At 35.0% G+C, this 18,460-nt stretch overlaps 1 protein-coding gene across 6 annotated transcripts in view; it reads right to left on the bottom strand.

Moving 5' to 3' along the window:
* Window positions 1–18,460, bottom strand: part of LOC140675331 (uncharacterized) — a 32,248-nt gene that overhangs the window by 6,345 nt on the left and 7,443 nt on the right. For 3 of the 6 annotated variants that reach the window (XM_072909697.1, XM_072909694.1, XM_072909686.1), the window contains exons 4-5: window positions 17,542–17,849; window positions 4,621–5,134 (exon numbers count right to left, since the gene is read on the bottom strand). In XM_072909697.1, the coding sequence (XP_072765798.1) occupies window positions 5,055–5,134; window positions 17,542–17,849 (388 nt within the window). In that variant the 3' untranslated portion in view covers window positions 4,621–5,054. Of the gene's footprint in view, window positions 1–4,620; window positions 5,135–6,648; window positions 6,890–17,541; window positions 17,850–18,460 lie in introns of those variants that run through there. The other 3 variants (XR_012048363.1, XM_072909704.1, XM_072909700.1) reach the window with 3 other exon arrangements.

Genomic DNA, 18,460 nt, shown 5'->3' on the forward strand with positions numbered 1-18,460 from the left:
TTTCTCTCGAATAAAACACGCGTCTCTCGCATACGCGAACGACAAGATAAAATATGCATGCAGTTTTTTATTCCGCTTATTATTCAATGTTATGCACATTTTTCAATTTTAACGAAAAAAAACCCAAATTAATTTGCATATATATAATTGTAACTATACACAGAATATACAGTTTTTATTACTTTTGTTAGTCGTTTAATATAGAGTGTCGTAAATAATAATTTAACTAAATGCTTGCTTTATATTAAAAAATAAAAAAGATAAAATAAATATTTTGAATTTTTGCTATAGACCCCATGGTATGAATAATTAATAATTCGACCTAATGGAGAATAATTTGAAAGATAATGAAATATAAAATATTTTATTTTCCTCCAAAAAGATAGTTATATTTAATGTATTTTTAAAGATTTTTAAGTTTTATGTATATATATATATATATATATATATATATATATATATATATATATATATATATATATACATATATATTCAAATATTATTATAAACTTAAACATAAATGACGTTTCACACAAACATTTATTTAAAACAAATAATTTCTTAAATCGATTTATCCCATCTGATACAATTTTAATAATTATATTACATTAAATTCCTTTATTGTATTTTAAAGATAAACTTTAAAGTTAAAATTTTGTATATTTTATTTTTCGTGCCTTATCTTTTTATAACAAAAACTCTTTTTGTCAATCATATTATATCGCCAGTAAGTTATCGTTACTATAAAATAAAAAAGTGACATCGAAGGCAATACAATAAATAAGAGCCACTTTGTTTGACGATTTTGTACGACCAACGAATGGAGAACAATCTTTCTATTTCCGAATTGAGCTTGTCATTCTCGTAACGAATGCAACACTGTGTTTTCTCAACGGAGAAAATGCTCGTTCTTCTCTCGTAAAAACGCACACACAAGCGATCGTACTTACACCGGCACTATAATTGTCGAAGAAAATCTATAGTGTATATTGTAACACGCACAGGTTTGGCACATGCATCTCATATCTGGAGCTTAAATTTTAAATACAATATAATTTTAAGAAAAAAAAGACCGTTTTATTATGCAATGCCAAGTCCGCGCGATTGTATCCTCGATAATATTATGTTGTCATAAGAAATAAAAACGCGACTAGCGCATATATATATATATATATATATATATATATATATATATATACATATGTATGTATATATTTTTTTTGTTCTCTCTGTGTTTATGCTCTTACAAAGCTTTTAATGTCACTATATGCTCAAACACTCGTCGAATTCGATTCGTGAGATCTCTTCGGAAATTCGAATTGCTCTATCAGGCAATTACGAGAACGAGCGGTCATTCTAAGCTATTTATTAGTTCGCTTTTTAAATTCGAATTTTTTCGCATTAGGCCAAGTGATCTTCAAGCAATTTTTAAGCGAGAAAGAAGACGAAGATTCGTCTTGAGAGAAAGGCGTAGCGGAAAAAAATCGCTATACAATTGTTTTTTCTACAAGTGCTAAAAATTACCTACTAACTACAGGTAGAAAAGGGAAATATTCTCATAGAAAAGGATTTTCTACACGCAACGTAGCGAGTTATTGTGTTTTTTTTTCATCATCAAGTCGATTGACGACTGAAAACTATAGACGAAATATTCTAACGAGAGATCTACGGCCGTGAGAATTGCTTCAAGATTATAATTAATTGCTTTAAGACTACGTTAACAAACTTATCAGCGAAATCGGCTGCGTCTCCGTAAGATAACGATCTTCAATGCCGACAATCTTAACTAGAAAGAAAGGCCCGTGCGATGGTCGCTCGAAAGACTGATTATCGTTAAATGTCTAATTTATACATATCGCGAGAGATCGGCGATTACGGTTGCCGATTGATTGTGCGACGCAGACTTACTTATCAAAACCGATCATTTTCCTTCTTCGACGATAAACAATCATCAAGCATACGATCAGTGTGATCGATCGAGCCTATGTCGTTGATCCTATCGTTCACAGATAAATAGATAAAGCAAAAAGATATCAAACGCGATCAGCGCGAAATAGTTTTCAGTAAAACATAATAATCTCAGGACGGTTACTTTTAGAATAGACAGCGAAACGGAGCGACGCAGACGCGTTAATTCGGCACCAAGGACAGAGAAATTGACAAATCGAGAAGAGATTGGTCTTCGGAAAGAGACGAAGAAAGTTTTTCTCGTCGATCCTTACTGCTCGATTTATTTTCGCGTGATCGCATGTTTCAGAGACGTATACCTTAAATTCGACGTATACGTGTATGAGAATCTAGTAGTAACAAGTAGTCATAAGAATAATTCTAATTTGCCTCGTTTTTAAGTGTCCGTTATTCTATGCATCACGTAATTTCACGTCACGGAAATGACATGAGAGACTAGTCACTACATGAGTATACGCGCGTAATTTCGACAGTATTTATAGACACGTTATCGTACATTATCTTGGATAAAAAAGGTCTTTCTGCAGCAACCGCTAGCGAACTCGCAGAGATTCGAGATTGTAGTTCAACTCCTCAAAAGTAATACATTTTAATTATAAAATTAGTTCTATAGAAATATCACATTTATATTTCAATATTTGATATAGAGAGAAAAATAAAAATACAGAGACTAAAGCTTGTTATATATAAAATAACAAACGCTGCATTTTTCCAATCCGCTTCACGCGTTTCGAAAATGTAAAATGTAATAAATGCCATGGTTCTAAGAAAGAATAATGTTCGTATATCGGTCTGAACTCTGAACGATACAATTTTATCATATCGGGCGAAAAGCTTTTCTGAACGAATATGATTTTTGCGGAACTTTTATTTCTTCTGCTCTTAAGCGATATCAAAGTTCGACATTGTCGTATACAGGGAGCTTTTGTTGCGAAACGTGTCGGTTATTTTTCAGCGTAAGCCAGATTATATTCGAACGTTGAACATAAACGGTGTCTATACACCAGGGGTTATAGTTTATTTTCTCTATTTATATATCAATTATATCTCTCTTTCAGTGTTATGAAATGTCATCATTTTAACGATTTTAATATCAGATTTAATCTATTACCTCAAATTAAAATAATTTCAAATATAACAAATGTAACAAAAATAACAAATGTAACGGAATAAATTTTTGATGATATAACTGTACTTTTTAACTGTAAGTAGCGATAATATCCGCTATTATAAAAATAATAGACACTGCCTTCTTACACATACAGAATATAAATTTGTTGAACGCAGCATGTATCGCGAGCACTTATCGAAATTGTGTACATACATAGCTTAATCGCAAAATGGAATATTCATAAATTTAGCAAATATTTTCTATGCTCGTGAAAAGAGATTTCAAAATATACGTATCGGAAAAAGTTCCTGCTCAATCGCCATTACGCGTGACGAAAAGCATTCGATAAAACTTTAAGCAATTAGTCGCAAAGCAAAATTGGAAATTGCACTGAGAACAAAGTGAAACGAATAAAAATAGTTTGGCCGTTTCGTGCGAAGCGTAAATTGTACTTTTATTCATACAACAATGCACATACGCACGACCACACGTGAACACACACACACATTTGCACACTTTAATAACTGATCGTGCATTCCGTTTCTTTTTTTCTCCTTCTCTTCCTGTATCGCGCGCGATCTCAACGAACGTTTTCTACGACAGTTTATTTTACAAATTGACAATAACAATTTGGCCCTTATTTCGACTATCCTCTCGACGTGTAACTACAAACAGTAACGTTAATAATAAACGTTCTTTTTTTATGTACAGCTTTCTACATGCGCGAGAACATCGTAAACGTCGTCGGCGCTAAGGAATCAGCGGACCTTTAATTGAGAACCTTCCATTTATCGAGTTCATATCTTTTCTCGTGTCCTGGAAGACGTATAAAAAAGCACAAAAGGAGCTATACACTCTACGTCGCGTTTTTGTCCTGCGACACGATTTCTCGCAAATCCGTGACGTATAAAGCCCGTATTCGCGTGTTGATGACGCAGATCGATACTCACGTGTACCCGATTCGGGCCACGTACATCCACTCGTATTCAAAGTATATAGAAGGGAGGTCTCATGTACACGTCAATTCCTTCGCCAACGGACAGACGACCAGATGCTATGGCTACGACACCACATTTTCTGACGTGTCACTTTTTTAATCGTTCCTTCGTTGTTGACATTCGGTACGCGACTTATCGTCGAATCGAATTTCGCAAACTACGCGAGCTCTCAATATGTTATCTTACAAAATTATAACTCGTTTCAACGCAGATTAAGCATTCAGCAAAATATATGATTTATCATGACATTTAACGCGCATGATATTATTATGAGAGTAGTGTGTCGAGTAATAATTTTATGCGCCGAATAATTTTCGGATAATATATGATTATCGCGATTTTGTTAGAAATTTCCAATTCCAATTGTGGTTTAAAATGTATTCATCAGATGAAAATGTTACCAAGTAAGTTAATTTGGCGCCAAACTTCACCAATAATTCAGATTGAAAGCTGGTCTGGTACTTCTGATCGGAGTGAGCGCTATTGGCGAAGCCTTCTGGAATCGAGGGCACATAGTCTGCATTGATACGAATATAGTATATATATATATATATATACCATTTTAAATACGGCAACAATACAATCAACAGTACAATACAGTATGTCGAACATCGCGATCAGATTTTTCGCGAAAATTTTGCAACAACTTTACCGCGGCGTCATACAAAGACGCATACTTAAAGCGTCGTGTTAAAGCTGCGATACATCTAATCAGCGTGCGATCCGATGAGATTTGCTGAAGAGATGAATACGCCAAATCAATCTTTCTCACCATATGTCTTGAAATTTCTCCCTTGAATCGCCCGATGTTTCGCATTTCGTAAAACGAAACGACGCGACGCCGACGTTGGCTCTCAACGATGCTGTCTGCCGTCGTGAAGTTACAACCTCGCGAGCTGACGACATCGTGTCACACGTGGCTGAAGCGAATCAAGAGCGACAGATAAACGATGCACTTCCGTTTTCACCACTCCGCTTTAGGGCGGCGCCGTAACATTCTCAGGCACGGAAATGTCCCTGTTCAGGGAATTTAGCAGTTCCTCGTTCTCTTTCCGCACTGAAACAATAATAGCGTCGGTAAGTAAAGCGCGAAACTTGGAAATATGTATCTTAACACGAGTACATGTATGTATTATATAACATCACTATCGCACGCGTCCGTTTTCGAAATGGAGCGAACAAAATGTAGATTTATGTTACTTTCTTTTCGCGTTGAGATAGATTTTTCTTAACTTTTATGATGCGGCTAACTTTATCGCTCATGAGTAAAGAACAGCGCAGAGATTTAAATTATTACTGTCAAACGTAATCGTTCGATATAAAACAAGGTCATAGAAGTTACATCGACGACTTTTAAAATAGTTAAAAGGAAATGTCGTTAAACTTGATAACGAACAAAGAAAAATTATAATTAAATTTGCGATTATGAACAGTTTCAATAATCTAGCGGACATATATTCCATGTGATTTGGAGTTAGTATTCAAAAGCTTTTAAAAATCATGATTTACGCTCTGTGCTCGGCCAGCTCCTTCGAGCCTGTCACAGGACTCAGGAAGCTGCTGTGCGTCAAGGTGATCACCACCACTAGTATCGAGGCTGTCAGAAGAAAGATAAAGATGCCCAGGACGATCATGGCGATTCGCCGATGACGCCTCGTCTGTTCAAGTTGATGAGTGTCCTCTATTATTTTCCGCGTCTGCTTAACATCCGTCTTTGTAGGGCGAATGGAATTCTTTCGTGGCGTAGCGGTACTTGCCCTCCGTGGCCTGGTTTTCTTGCTAACGCTGGCTCTCCTATCATCCCCTGAAGTTTCACGTCGTCGTCGCGTATTAATGTTAAAGCGCTTTTTCTCACGCCCACGGGAATTGATCGATAAAAGCGATAATCGCTTTTGGATGTTTCAAGGCTAAATGCGATATATCTCATGTATCTTTAATGCATTCAAGCAACGACGTCACAAAATCGGTAAGGAACAGATCGACTTAATCCGATTATATTTTAAGGTCGCAAGAAGATGTATTTTAGCATGTACACGATATACATATGTACGAAAATACATAACAATGCTAATATGTTATTTATTCGAGATTAATTATTTGTGATTAAAAGTGAGAAATGGAAGATTTTTTTCATTTGTTTACGTTCCAATTATCTCCTACCTAAAGGAGTCGGTCTGCTGTAGCTGTTCGTCCTCGAGCGATTCGATTGTGTGCTGGAACGTCTGCTGGACCGCTGGTCGACATCTAAATTACATCTGGAGCGTCTCGGGGTGCTCGTCTGAGAGTACAGCAGATTAGAAGAAGGCGATCTCTCGCCGGAATTCAAGGGATAAAGGGAACGATCATCCAGATGGAAATCCGAACTATCGGGTGGACATAGATTGGAACGATGAGCCATTCGCGAACCATCTGGTTCAATGGACAAGACGTAAACATCCTCAGCACGGAATTCCGGCGACAAGCTTTGACCAGTTGCTGTCGCGAAATCATCCACGTAGAGAATTATTTTTTCGCACGACGCGGCACTAGGTCGTCGATTTCGATCGTCTCGATGATTAATATCCATGGCGGGTTGAATTAATGGTCTTGAAAATGCGTCGAAAGGTCCAGACTATTTTTCATCATTATATGGTTTTAATATGAATTGTTTTTACATTCATTTGACGCTGCAATCTACTGTGAAGGACAAGTTTTTTTTCGCGGAATTTATAATTTTAACACTTACAAAATACGTATGATCGATCTGCACTTTATCGTATTATCAATGATGCGTATCACATCTTCAAGGGTCGTGTGATCCATCACTTTGTTGCTATAAAATCAAGGATTCGTTATTGTAATACGCAAGTTATCAATTTAAAGATAATTATTTCTCGGAATAATGTAAATCAGCCTCGATTAAAACTTTTATCGTATCTTCGTTGCTGGCGGGAAAAGATTTTTATGGAGAATAGGTGATAAATAACTGTAAGGCTATTTATATCGCGTCGTAAAGGGTGATTAAAGTAGATCTACCGCGGTTTTCACGGGTTTACCATCGACAGGATAGAGCACTCTCTTGTGTACGCTTTCGTGTTTAATCGCGACCACGACACCGCAACGAGCTCAAAGAGGCCAAGTCTTCCATGAACGTCAGCAACGTACGAATATTCTTGCAGGAACGCCATAAGTGCTTTTCATGCATGAGAAATTTATAGAATGCTGTATTCGCCATCAAATTAACCAATCTTACCTAAAACAATTTTATTGAACAGATGTTAATTAATATAGAATATATAAATCTACAAAGATCTGTGCACATAGATTTATCTATGATTGAAAATAATTCGTTCTTTTTAATATCTTTTTTAAAACAATTTACTTAAAAAATAAAATTTCTCTTATAAAAAATTGATAATCTTTATTATAAACAATATCAGACATATTAAAATTTTCGATAAAATTTGATGTGTAAATATTGAAATCGTTAACAACCACACACATTGCAAATTTAATAATAATAACTCGAAAACATCAAAATAAACATTAAATCTAAACATTTTCATTAAATTGATTAAATCACGCAGCTATAATGCGAACAAGAATAATGTACTTGGCCTTGATTTTCAAGGACTTTGAACTTGAAGACACGATGTTATTATTAATTATCCTTGACATAACGTTACATTGTGCAGGTGTCTTATCATAATAAACTCTTCGGAGAAAAAAACGTTGATGCAATAAGCACTGCGTTAATTCTTTATAATTGTTTTCGCTCAGACCAAAATATACCAAACTTTCTCTCAAATAATGAAACAAAATCCCGAATTAGAAAAACAACCATTAAAAGTGACCTTATCCCCTACGAGATTAGATATACGATGTTGCTGAAAAATTTTTATTTCCCTCACTGCTTATTTTTACGCTTCGGGAATATGAGCATCGTTGATGAAATTATCCCAAGTTTATGGTAGCGAGTAATGGCGTAAACATTGCGGAACGTAATCTTGGGGAACAGTGGTCGGTGAGAAGAAAGCGCAAAAATTCGAAGAGAGGAAGAAGGACGGCTAAAAACGTCGTCGTCGATACGCGTGGTAGACGTCACCCTTGAGATTATTGCGACGTGTATTTTTAGCGATCGGGGATCTAGCGGGCCGCTGATCCGTTTCTCCTGTGTCTCCTTCTCCCGCGGCCAAAACGCGTATCCGGCGTACGACCGTATACGCGCACACATTCTCATGCGTATGCATGCCGATAAATATACTCGGCTAAATATTTAGAGAACTTCACCACCCACACGGCAGCGGCTGAGATTACTTCAATATCGTCATCGGTCCGTAAAACGGCCCGAAGACGGTGATCAATCGCTCGTTTCTTGACAAAGTCTCATCGCAAAATGAATTCGATGGACCATCGACGGCTCGCTTCATCAAGATGAATGAGTAACGGCAGTATCGATGGCGAGAATCATTGATTTTTCTCTCTCCTTCGTAAGGCACGAAATCTATCACAAAGTGGAGAAACCGCCGATTATCCGTCCGACGATATCGCGGCTTCAATTTATCGCGTTCGATACTCGTGCGCGATTATGGATTGGGAAATTGGTATTCGGAAACGGAAACTAAGTATAATGGTCTCGATTCCTTTTATTGTGCCCGACAAACTTCGAAATCCTCGCGTTGATTGACTGTATAATCGGATAAAAGTCCCACGTTCCGTAAGGTTGAATAATAAAGATTTATTGACATATCCGATTGCCGTAAAATTTCTGTGATATATGATAAATTATACTTGCCGGTCGCTTGTTCGCAAGCCCGTAAACGCGCCATTTTACTTTATTCATCGTATCATATCGGACTTTTTTTCGTGCCATGTGTCGGCAATGTGGTCGTAACGCGACCGCGAACATTTCACGGATCGCTCGAAATTGGCTCCAGTATTCCGCGTGCTCTGAATTTCCAATTGTGATCCGTATTTTCCACGCGTGACGCCTGACATCGATAATCGATGGTGCTCTCATTTCGGTTACCGATGTTAGCATATCTCGATGGCATAGAGGACGTAATAACAGCCAGGATGTGGGGAAAGCACCAAGAAGCGAATGACGGGTGTAACAGGTGACACAAGCATTCGCAAGCTGTCACCGGAATTGCAGATGCTGCAGACGCATTCACGTAGTTATCTTCTATTAATGATCCAACCACATACATTCAACACCATTCTTATATCTATCGATGTCAAATCTACACTATTTTATTTTGATGAAACCACATATTGAGAGTGTTTCACAGATTTACCAAGAAGCTTAAAATATAATAAAACATTGTATATACTTGAAGTATATAACAACATAAAATATATAATAAGACACTTTTTAATAAATATTTTATTAAAAATCTATAATATTTTTCAAGTGATTCAAAATGTATAAAACTTCTAGCGAGAAATATAAGAAACGTGCAGTTGGAAAATTAGAGCAGATTTAATAACAAATTTACAGTCGATTTTTCTTTTAAACTAGACTAACATACATATAAACTTTTCTTCTTTCTATATCATTGTAAAGCAAATATACTTTGTAGAACTATAAGAACAATTTAATCAATTTAACATTATTCGACTTGTAATAACCAGTATATTAAATTTGACCTTTAATCGTTGAAATCGTGCCAATTTTTCCTAAATGATTTTAACGGTGAAAAAATATTGAATGAAGAGAAAGAAGATGAATTATAGATTAGTTTTATGATCATTCGGAATGCAGCCAAGAATAGTATTATATATACGCAGTAAACGCTAATATCTTTGATTAATTAACGTGCAATTTAACTTTTACGGAATTAACGAATGATGTTCACAAGTGACTTACAGAAATCATTAATCATTTGATTATAATTTTAATGCAGTGATAAAAGAAAAATTCTTCAAAGATTAATACAAAAGTGTTTAAATCTACATTAAAGACACATTTCTTTCAATTATTAAAATTGTATATGTCTATCAACTAAACTAAATGAATATGATTTGTTAATGTTGTTAACAGAGCGCACGTACATACACGCACACACATAATATATTATGTATAAGATATTATTTTTAAATATATTTGTGTTTCTTAATAAGATTAATCCCGAAAGAAGAGAAAGAAAGAGAGAGAGAGAGAGAAAAGATGTGTACATGATCTCTATTTTAGGTGCGATCATTCCGATTCTTTGGATTCTTACAATTTTCAAATGAGAAATGTATGAATTATCCGAGCTCAGCTGGCTTTCTACCTTGGTGTAATAACTGGAGACTAATATTTGGAGCTCGCGAACTGGAGCGAGAGTACTCTGAAAGAGAAGTGATTCCTGTCCGAATAAATGGGACTCGTATATATTGCAATTCGCGAAAAAATTGCCGCGAGAAAAATGTTTTTAAAACTACGGATATTAACTGAAATGCACAAGATGTTAAGTTTTCTGACCTATATTATCCTAATAATCATAATTGCAGCATTAGCTCATTTTTCTACGACGATTCTTCTTCCTTAATTATTTGAAAAGAAAATATTATGGATGATATTATGACTGAAATTGCATTCTATTAAAACTAAGTACGAAAATAAGCGTCGTACTTTCTACGAATAAAAATAGCAAGAGATATAAAATTATTTTGCAGTCTTATTTTTTTATTTTCATGTTTATGTTTGTAGAAAACAAGAAAATCTTATATTAAAAAAAAATTCATTTAACTAGGCCAACCAGATATCGATATAAAATGTATACGTTTTTCTGAGCTTCATAAATCTAAAAAGAGCGATCAATAAAGTAACTCGAGGCTTTAATATGCTTTAAGCGACTCTTCTTAAGTATTGTCAAAAAAAGAGATAGCACTCTCAAAGCACAAATCTGATTTTGTGCAAAAAATATTATCAACATAAAGATAAATGTACGCTGAAAGAAAATCAATTTGAATCTCGAACCAAGAGTGTCTGAATAAACTAACCATACTAGTAGAATGATAGATTTACGATCAGACAACGAGATAGCCGTTGTTGGAGATGAAACTGCTCTCTCACTCGCAACATCAACTCACACTTACACGTGATTGAATGGAGATGAGAGTACAAGATATCAAGTTAGCTGTGCGAAAGCATTGAAAACGGAGCGAGGATGGAAAGCAGCATGACGACTGTACGCGTCGAACGTCAGCATTTCCTTACCCGGGAAGCAGAAGGGATAAGTCTAAAATTATCAGGTTTAAATATATTTACACCGTTAAAATCGAGAAAACAAGATCTATATAGATTAAAATAAGAAAAGTCAAGTAAATCGAAATTTCAAAATAAAAAAAAATGGTCATAATTTTATGTAACTGCAATGTGTTTTTTAAAATAAACATTAAAAATCTAAGTTTTATTTTTTACTAAATTTAATTTGACTGTATTAACATTTACTTAATACATCTTGGAAGATCTTAAGTTTTTTCTGAACAATTGAAAATTTCTAGTTTTATATTCTTCTGTTTCTCAAATTAAAATTTATGACTCACTGTCAATTATTGTTTACTTTATTGGCCAGTTACGAAAAACACTATCCGATCTAATTTCGGCACGAGTCTCAACTTTTCGAAATTAGTCGAGAATGCAATTCTGTAGGAGTAATCGTTTCGCCGTCACTTTAAGTAACGATCGAAAATCACGATTGCTATTGACGCTAATGCGCAATTCCATTACCAATAAAATTCTCCGCCAGCGTGTGTTTTACGATTATTAACCTTCTATCTTGAGAGAAGGCTATAAAGACAAATGAGAATTACCATTCACAGTTCTTTCATCAGATTTGTGACACAAAGTAAAGATTATGTACTTTGCTACTTCTTGCAATAAATGTAGCAGATTGCTCTTACTTTCTGTTACATATTTGGGAACAGAAATATATCCATTTTATGAAGATATATTGCGCCCATGCTTCGGTTTATGAACATGTCAAATACAAGCAGTGAGAACACAACAAGGCAATGAGCTATCGAGTTGTCACGTTCCAATTTATCGCATAGATCGATCATAAACTGACAAAGTATCGTTGTCTCTGAAACTTCCGTTCATTTAATGGATTATCTGCGTAACAGCCATTGATACTTCCAAAAATGTAAGTATCTTATTCTTATTTTTTTTTAATAATAAACGAATAAAAAATTGAAAAAAACCGCCCGATTTTGAAGAAATTGACTCTTTCACGTCATCGCTTATAACATCAAGATGTAGAGCGTACAAAATAAAATTTCTTAAAAGGTGTGTATGTATGTGTGTGTGCGTGGAAAATTAATTCTACAAACGGAAAATTATACTACTTGTCGACACCGGTGTCGCCAAGTGACACATATATAAATCGCATTATTCTAATGACACCATTGCAGCGTGTAACACCCAGCTAGTTTCTTGTAAATGAAATTTTCATATACCAGATATATCTCTTCGCGCAGCATTTTAAAAAATTCCAACGCGCGCTGGGAAGCGTTAGAACACGAAAGCTTTCAAATTACGACGATAGTATTTACGACCCAACATTTTTAATTCACGGTAACGGGAACGAAATTAAATTCTAAAATGTCTTCAGATCTACTTTTTGATGTTGGTTAGAAAAATGTAGGTTGAAAAAAATGACACAGATTCACTTTAGAGATTTTTACTCCGTGAATGCGTTCGCACCTGCGAGGTCCACAAGTCAAATCGAGAAATGCAACATATAGAAATCCAACTTGATTTCGTGAAGTAATATAATAATGTAAACACACACACACACACCCCCCCCCACACACACATACTCACGCACACGTTATGCTTGCGCATCGAATTTCACTCTTCCAATGCAAAATGGATTATCCTATATTACGATACAGCGAGTGAGTCATTAAATTAGAACCCAGATTTTGACACAGAATAAAAATTATCCGCGAAATAAGAATTATAAATTTTTAAATAATTAAACTAAAATATCATTTCTCCTATAATCTTTTAGATTTTCATAGAATAAATGTGATAAAATAAATGAAAAGTTACTTTTGTAATACTAAATTTTCTAATTAAAAAAAAAAATATATATATATATATATATATATATATGTAAATAAGAATTTTGTGGCCATTTAAAATAATTCCGTGTGATTGCCCCGGATAAATATCCATAAAATACTTATTAACTGAAACACAATTGGCCAGCGTTTCAGAAACTATAACAATAATGTGTTAATTTCATAATGCGTTAAACGCAATTTCACGTTTACAATCTGCGACACGCAAATGCCACCTGATTATGCGAGACGCCGAAGCGGCGTGAATTGACACAACCCAGAATTATGCAAACACCGGACACATAAATCGCACCGTAGATGTCATCTCCTAACTGCACAAGATTGATACACACTACTTTACGATATTGCCAAAGTACGCAAGCATAATGGGCAGCAATGTATTATTCTTATTATGACCCTGTGAAATAGGCTCTATTTAAAATTTTTACATGCCGTGGCTGGTCTTGCCATTTCACCTTTTCCCCTCCGTGACAGTAAAATAAAAAATTCACGTACTTTGTAGCACTATTTTACACGAGAGCTAGATGTAAAATGCAGCGTTAGCGTTTTAGAGTCACAATATCACTGGTCGACCTTAACATATGTACATACAAAAAGGGGGAGGAAGATTATATAAAAAGAAAGAAATAAACAAAAAGTGTTTTATGCTACAAAATAACTTTCTAGCAGACTTTTTGTTGAAAAGTCGGTGGATTTCTGTCAAGTTATAAATTTGAGAATCGTGTAAAGTTGATACTTACAAACTTCGAGTATTGGCTTAAAGGTTTCAGCGTACAATTGCTTGTTAGAAGTAATTAAAGACCGCTAATTGATTGATCACTTGATCCAATACGCGCAAAATGATCATTATTGACGGGGAAATGATCGTAATGAATCAACTGCAACAGTTGTGGGTGTAACCAAATGTCAGCAATGACGATCGGTCTATATCCGTACCCTTTAATGACGTGCAACGTCAAAATCGAACGGTGGCGAAAATCAACTGCGTGTTTGAGCTTGACCTGATTCCACTGTGAGCGATGTAAACGCAATGTTATTAAAGTGCCAAAACGACACCTTCTCTGCAATTCGGGCACAAGACAAAGGTATCTTGCAAATTTAAAATCGACGCGATATATACTTGGTAATTTTGCCGCAAAGATATCACAACTATAGATGTGGGAGAGAGTTATCTTTCGCTGAGATATTTCTTAAAGTTCGTTCTTAAAGTTCGGAGGAGTTCAAAACGAGTTTACTTTGAGACTCAATTAAATTAATCCATCTTTTCTCTATCTCGAATTTAGTTATGTAAAAATCTGCATTAAATTCGAAATAAATGTGTAGGATACTTTAAAAGAATTGAATAGCGAGAATCAGACTTTTTTAAATTTAGAAGTATAATTAACTAGAAGTATAATTAGCTAGAAATAATTAACTGATATACGTTGGTCTCTTATAAAATTCTAATTTTATCATTCTATTTAATTTAAAATTTTTAAAACATGACGGAACGATGAGAAAGCCATATTTATAATTGATAATATTTAAAATTTCACATACTGACGTCGACATGAAATATTGATGTTAGGGAACGTCGTATCTGATGCAAATCGATACCGTAGCAATTTTACAAATTTCGCGCTCAGGCATGAAATAGCACCTTGCATACGTGTAATTATAAATAATATTAAAACCAGGTGGTTTAAAAATAATTGATTACAAATGCTCAAATACAATTATACGTAAACGATATGTAAGCAACTTTAAAATTGAGATTTGTTAGACTTTTGATTTTCCAATGTAAATAACCTTTATAATTTATATTTTGTCCGATATAATTATACGTTTATGCGTACATAAATTTTAAAATTTTACTTCAATTTTGAAAACAATTATAAGGAATTATATGAAATATATGATATGTAAATTCATATTTTTAATATCTTGCACAATTCTCGGAGAGTCAAAAAAAAAATCTCGCACACGATTACGAATAATTTCTGGAAATTTATTAGCTTCAGGTCAAATTAAATATCATCAAACGTTTGCATCGAGACGAGAGATTAACAATTTTATCTTCCAGAATCAATAATACCGCAACGTTTCCGCAACCTGCCGCAAGCGATGACATTCGTTTCCGTGAATCTCTCGACAGAATATCGTATAAGTTTGAGTATCGACTCTGACTTGTTGATTTCGCGTGCGTTGGTATATTTATACAACGTCATTCACACTTTGACGTAGTCTATCGGAAATGGATATCTAACGGTTAGCAAAAATTTTAATATATTTAGTTAGGATCAAAGTAAACAAACTGAAAAATTTTATACAACGAATAATGATACGTGAAGATTACTGTAGTAATAAATTTTTCTGAGATATTAAGAACAAATATTATTTTCCAGAGAAAAATCGCGTATTCTATTGTATTTTGATAATGGTAATTAATGCTCTGTTTTGATGATAATAAGCTTTACTAATTTCAATAAGATATTTCAATAGGATCCTTTAGTCGCATAATAGACGGATTAAAAGCAATATAACAGCCCTTAACGATCTTTAAAATCTCAAAGCGTTAAAATCGCGTTTGAAACTGCTTTTCTCGCCATCAGAAATTTTACGAAAGCGCGGTTTTATTTTTGCCTTACGGCTTTCACAGATTACAGCAGCACAGATGTCCAGGAAATTGTTTCCCCTCGAGGAGAAATGAGAGTTAACTCCAATAGATCGCTCCAACAGTTTCACATCGCGTCGGAAAAGTGCGGGCATCGAAAATGCAAAAGCTCGCTAAAACTTTAATTCCATTCTTCTCGTAACGCTTTCAATCAGGTCACCGACAAGAGGAACTGATTGTGAGATCGCGTTCGCCGCAGGATAACATGCTGATACTCGATACTCGATCGACGATGATACGGAGGGAGGAAAACACGTTGCTGGCGCGCACGTTAGATTAACACACTTGCACACTTCTCGAAAGCGAGCTTTTCTCTAGTCGACGAGTGCGGGCTTTAAGGTGGCTCAGCTGACGAAATCCGACGGCTGACTGGAGGATTCGCAGACGTGCGTCTTTAATTTAGAGACGCGAAGCGCCCTCGACCTCGCACGCTGCATACAGCTCGTTTGTGCCAGTGGAACGAAACGTATGTGTTCGTGCATACACGTGCATATTCTGCGCGTTTTATGACGTGTATTTAAGGCAGTGGTTCACTGTCAGATACAGCACTTGGAACCGTCGTCGTCGTCACCGAGGGTAATTCTACCGGCTAATTGGTGAAAATCTCTGTGCACTCTCCCTCTCCGTTCCGCGGTTTGAAAAGCCAGCTCTCTCCTCAGTATATGCAAATGAAATCTGATATTGTGGCTATCAGGAAGGAAACGTCACCACGAAATTGTTATCGATGTTGATCAAATCATGATCGTATTAGAATCAACCCGACCACAATCCGAAATTTTTATATTTTATGTAATTAAAGATATCAATTTAATTTCATTAGAATATCAGGTCAGTAATATTCTGTATATTAAAAGTACATTTTGATACTTTGATAGAAAATTCGACGTCAAAGTATATAAATAAGAAAAATGTAATAAATTAATAAATGAAAAAAGAATGTACATAACAATTTAATAAGAAAAATATACTATTTGAAATAATTAATAGGTCACCTTTTTAATTATTTGCTTTAATTCCAACAGAATTGTTCAAGATAGTCTCTAATTTTATTTTTAGAATATACATACTTGAAGTTTTGAAGTCTTATTGAATGAGAGCAGATAATGAGAAACTTTCTGTAGATTTAATAACAGAGGAGGAGAAAGAAGACAGTTTTGAAATGTCTAATGGAAAGATTAGAAGAGAATTAATCAAATTTCAGAATTTATGAGAACTTGGCAATGCAGTTAATCGGATCTACTCAAACGACAATATCGTTTCCTGGGATTGCATAGTAAGAACGTATTAAATCATTAATGCCTTGCGACTTCATCCGGAGGTTAGCACCCTTGGGATCGTCTTGCATATTTCAGCACCGGTAATCCGACATGATTTTCTCCCACGCTCTCAAATCTATAAATCCGTGCTACACTATTTAGCTACTATTTTCGTACGCATCGAGTCAACCTTAGGTAGTTCTCTCCGCCCGTGAAAGATCCATACCGCGGGTAATAAATCCCGCACTTTATCACGTTCTAATAAAATCATCGGCGAATAAACGCGTTTATCGAGCAGGCGGAACGTTCTATCTTTCAAGAAGTTTTTTCGCAAATTTAAATAAAAAAAAAAAAATGACGTTGACGATAAGTAACTTAAAAAAATATATTTAATAATATAAAATTAAAAAATAAATTTTTTTTTAAATTCATCAAACCAGTAAGCAATGAATACGCCGTTTAATTAAAAAACGAAAGTGTTGATTATTGCGATTGACTTACCCATGTCGTCGATTATAGGAGCCATCCGCAGCGTGACACCGACCAAGAGCAAGGACATGGCGAGTAGAAGACAAGCGGTCGCCATGATCGTCCATCGTGCACGAGGAGGGAGTTCCTCGGGATCGACAAGCTCCTCGTCCGGAACGACGGACTCGATTTTGCGCCGTTTACGTTTGCGCTTTCTTCGTGGTCGGTGATACTTTCCCTGAGGCTCATCTACCTTCTCCGGACCACTTAAGATCTCTTCCTCCTCCAGCTCGTCGGCTACGTTCAACGCCACATAGTCGTCGTCGTCGTAATGAATTTTTCTGGAAAAGGCAAGAACAAAGAGATAATTTTTTTTTTTTTTTTTTTTGTTATTCGCTTGAATGAAAATTCGTTTCAAAGTTTCGAGTGAGTAAAAATTGACTTTCCAACGATGTTTGAAATCCATCACACAGGTAATATCAAGCTATTGTTTTCAAAACGGGTTATTGTTGTAGCTTATCAAATCGTTACTTGATCAGTATTGTTTCGGATATGAAACATGTCAATAATCCAACTATGTATCTGACGTTTAATTTAACTTGAAAAATAACTTTTTATTTATACGTATCATATATTTTCTTCGAAATTAAAATAGATTTTTTGTTTTTAAGATTAACCTTGTATCTAATAATAGAAAATAGAAATGTCTAAAGTTATAAGCTGTGCACATATTAAAACACTCAAGTGTTTTTAACAAAAGGATTGCTTAAATAAAAATCGAATTAATTAACTCATTGTCAGTCTTAATCTATCCATTTATCGAGATTATGCTTATCGATATTTTCAATAAGATATCTCAAAGTATCGATGGTCGTTAATTAAAATTTATGCTTTCCGTTTGCGAACTAAACAACGAAATAATATTCTCTCTAGCACATTCCTAGACATCGAC

The sequence above is a fragment of the Anoplolepis gracilipes genome, chromosome 2 (genome assembly GCF_047496725.1).
Source record: "Anoplolepis gracilipes chromosome 2, ASM4749672v1, whole genome shotgun sequence".
Lineage (NCBI taxonomy): Eukaryota > Metazoa > Arthropoda > Insecta > Hymenoptera > Formicidae > Anoplolepis > Anoplolepis gracilipes.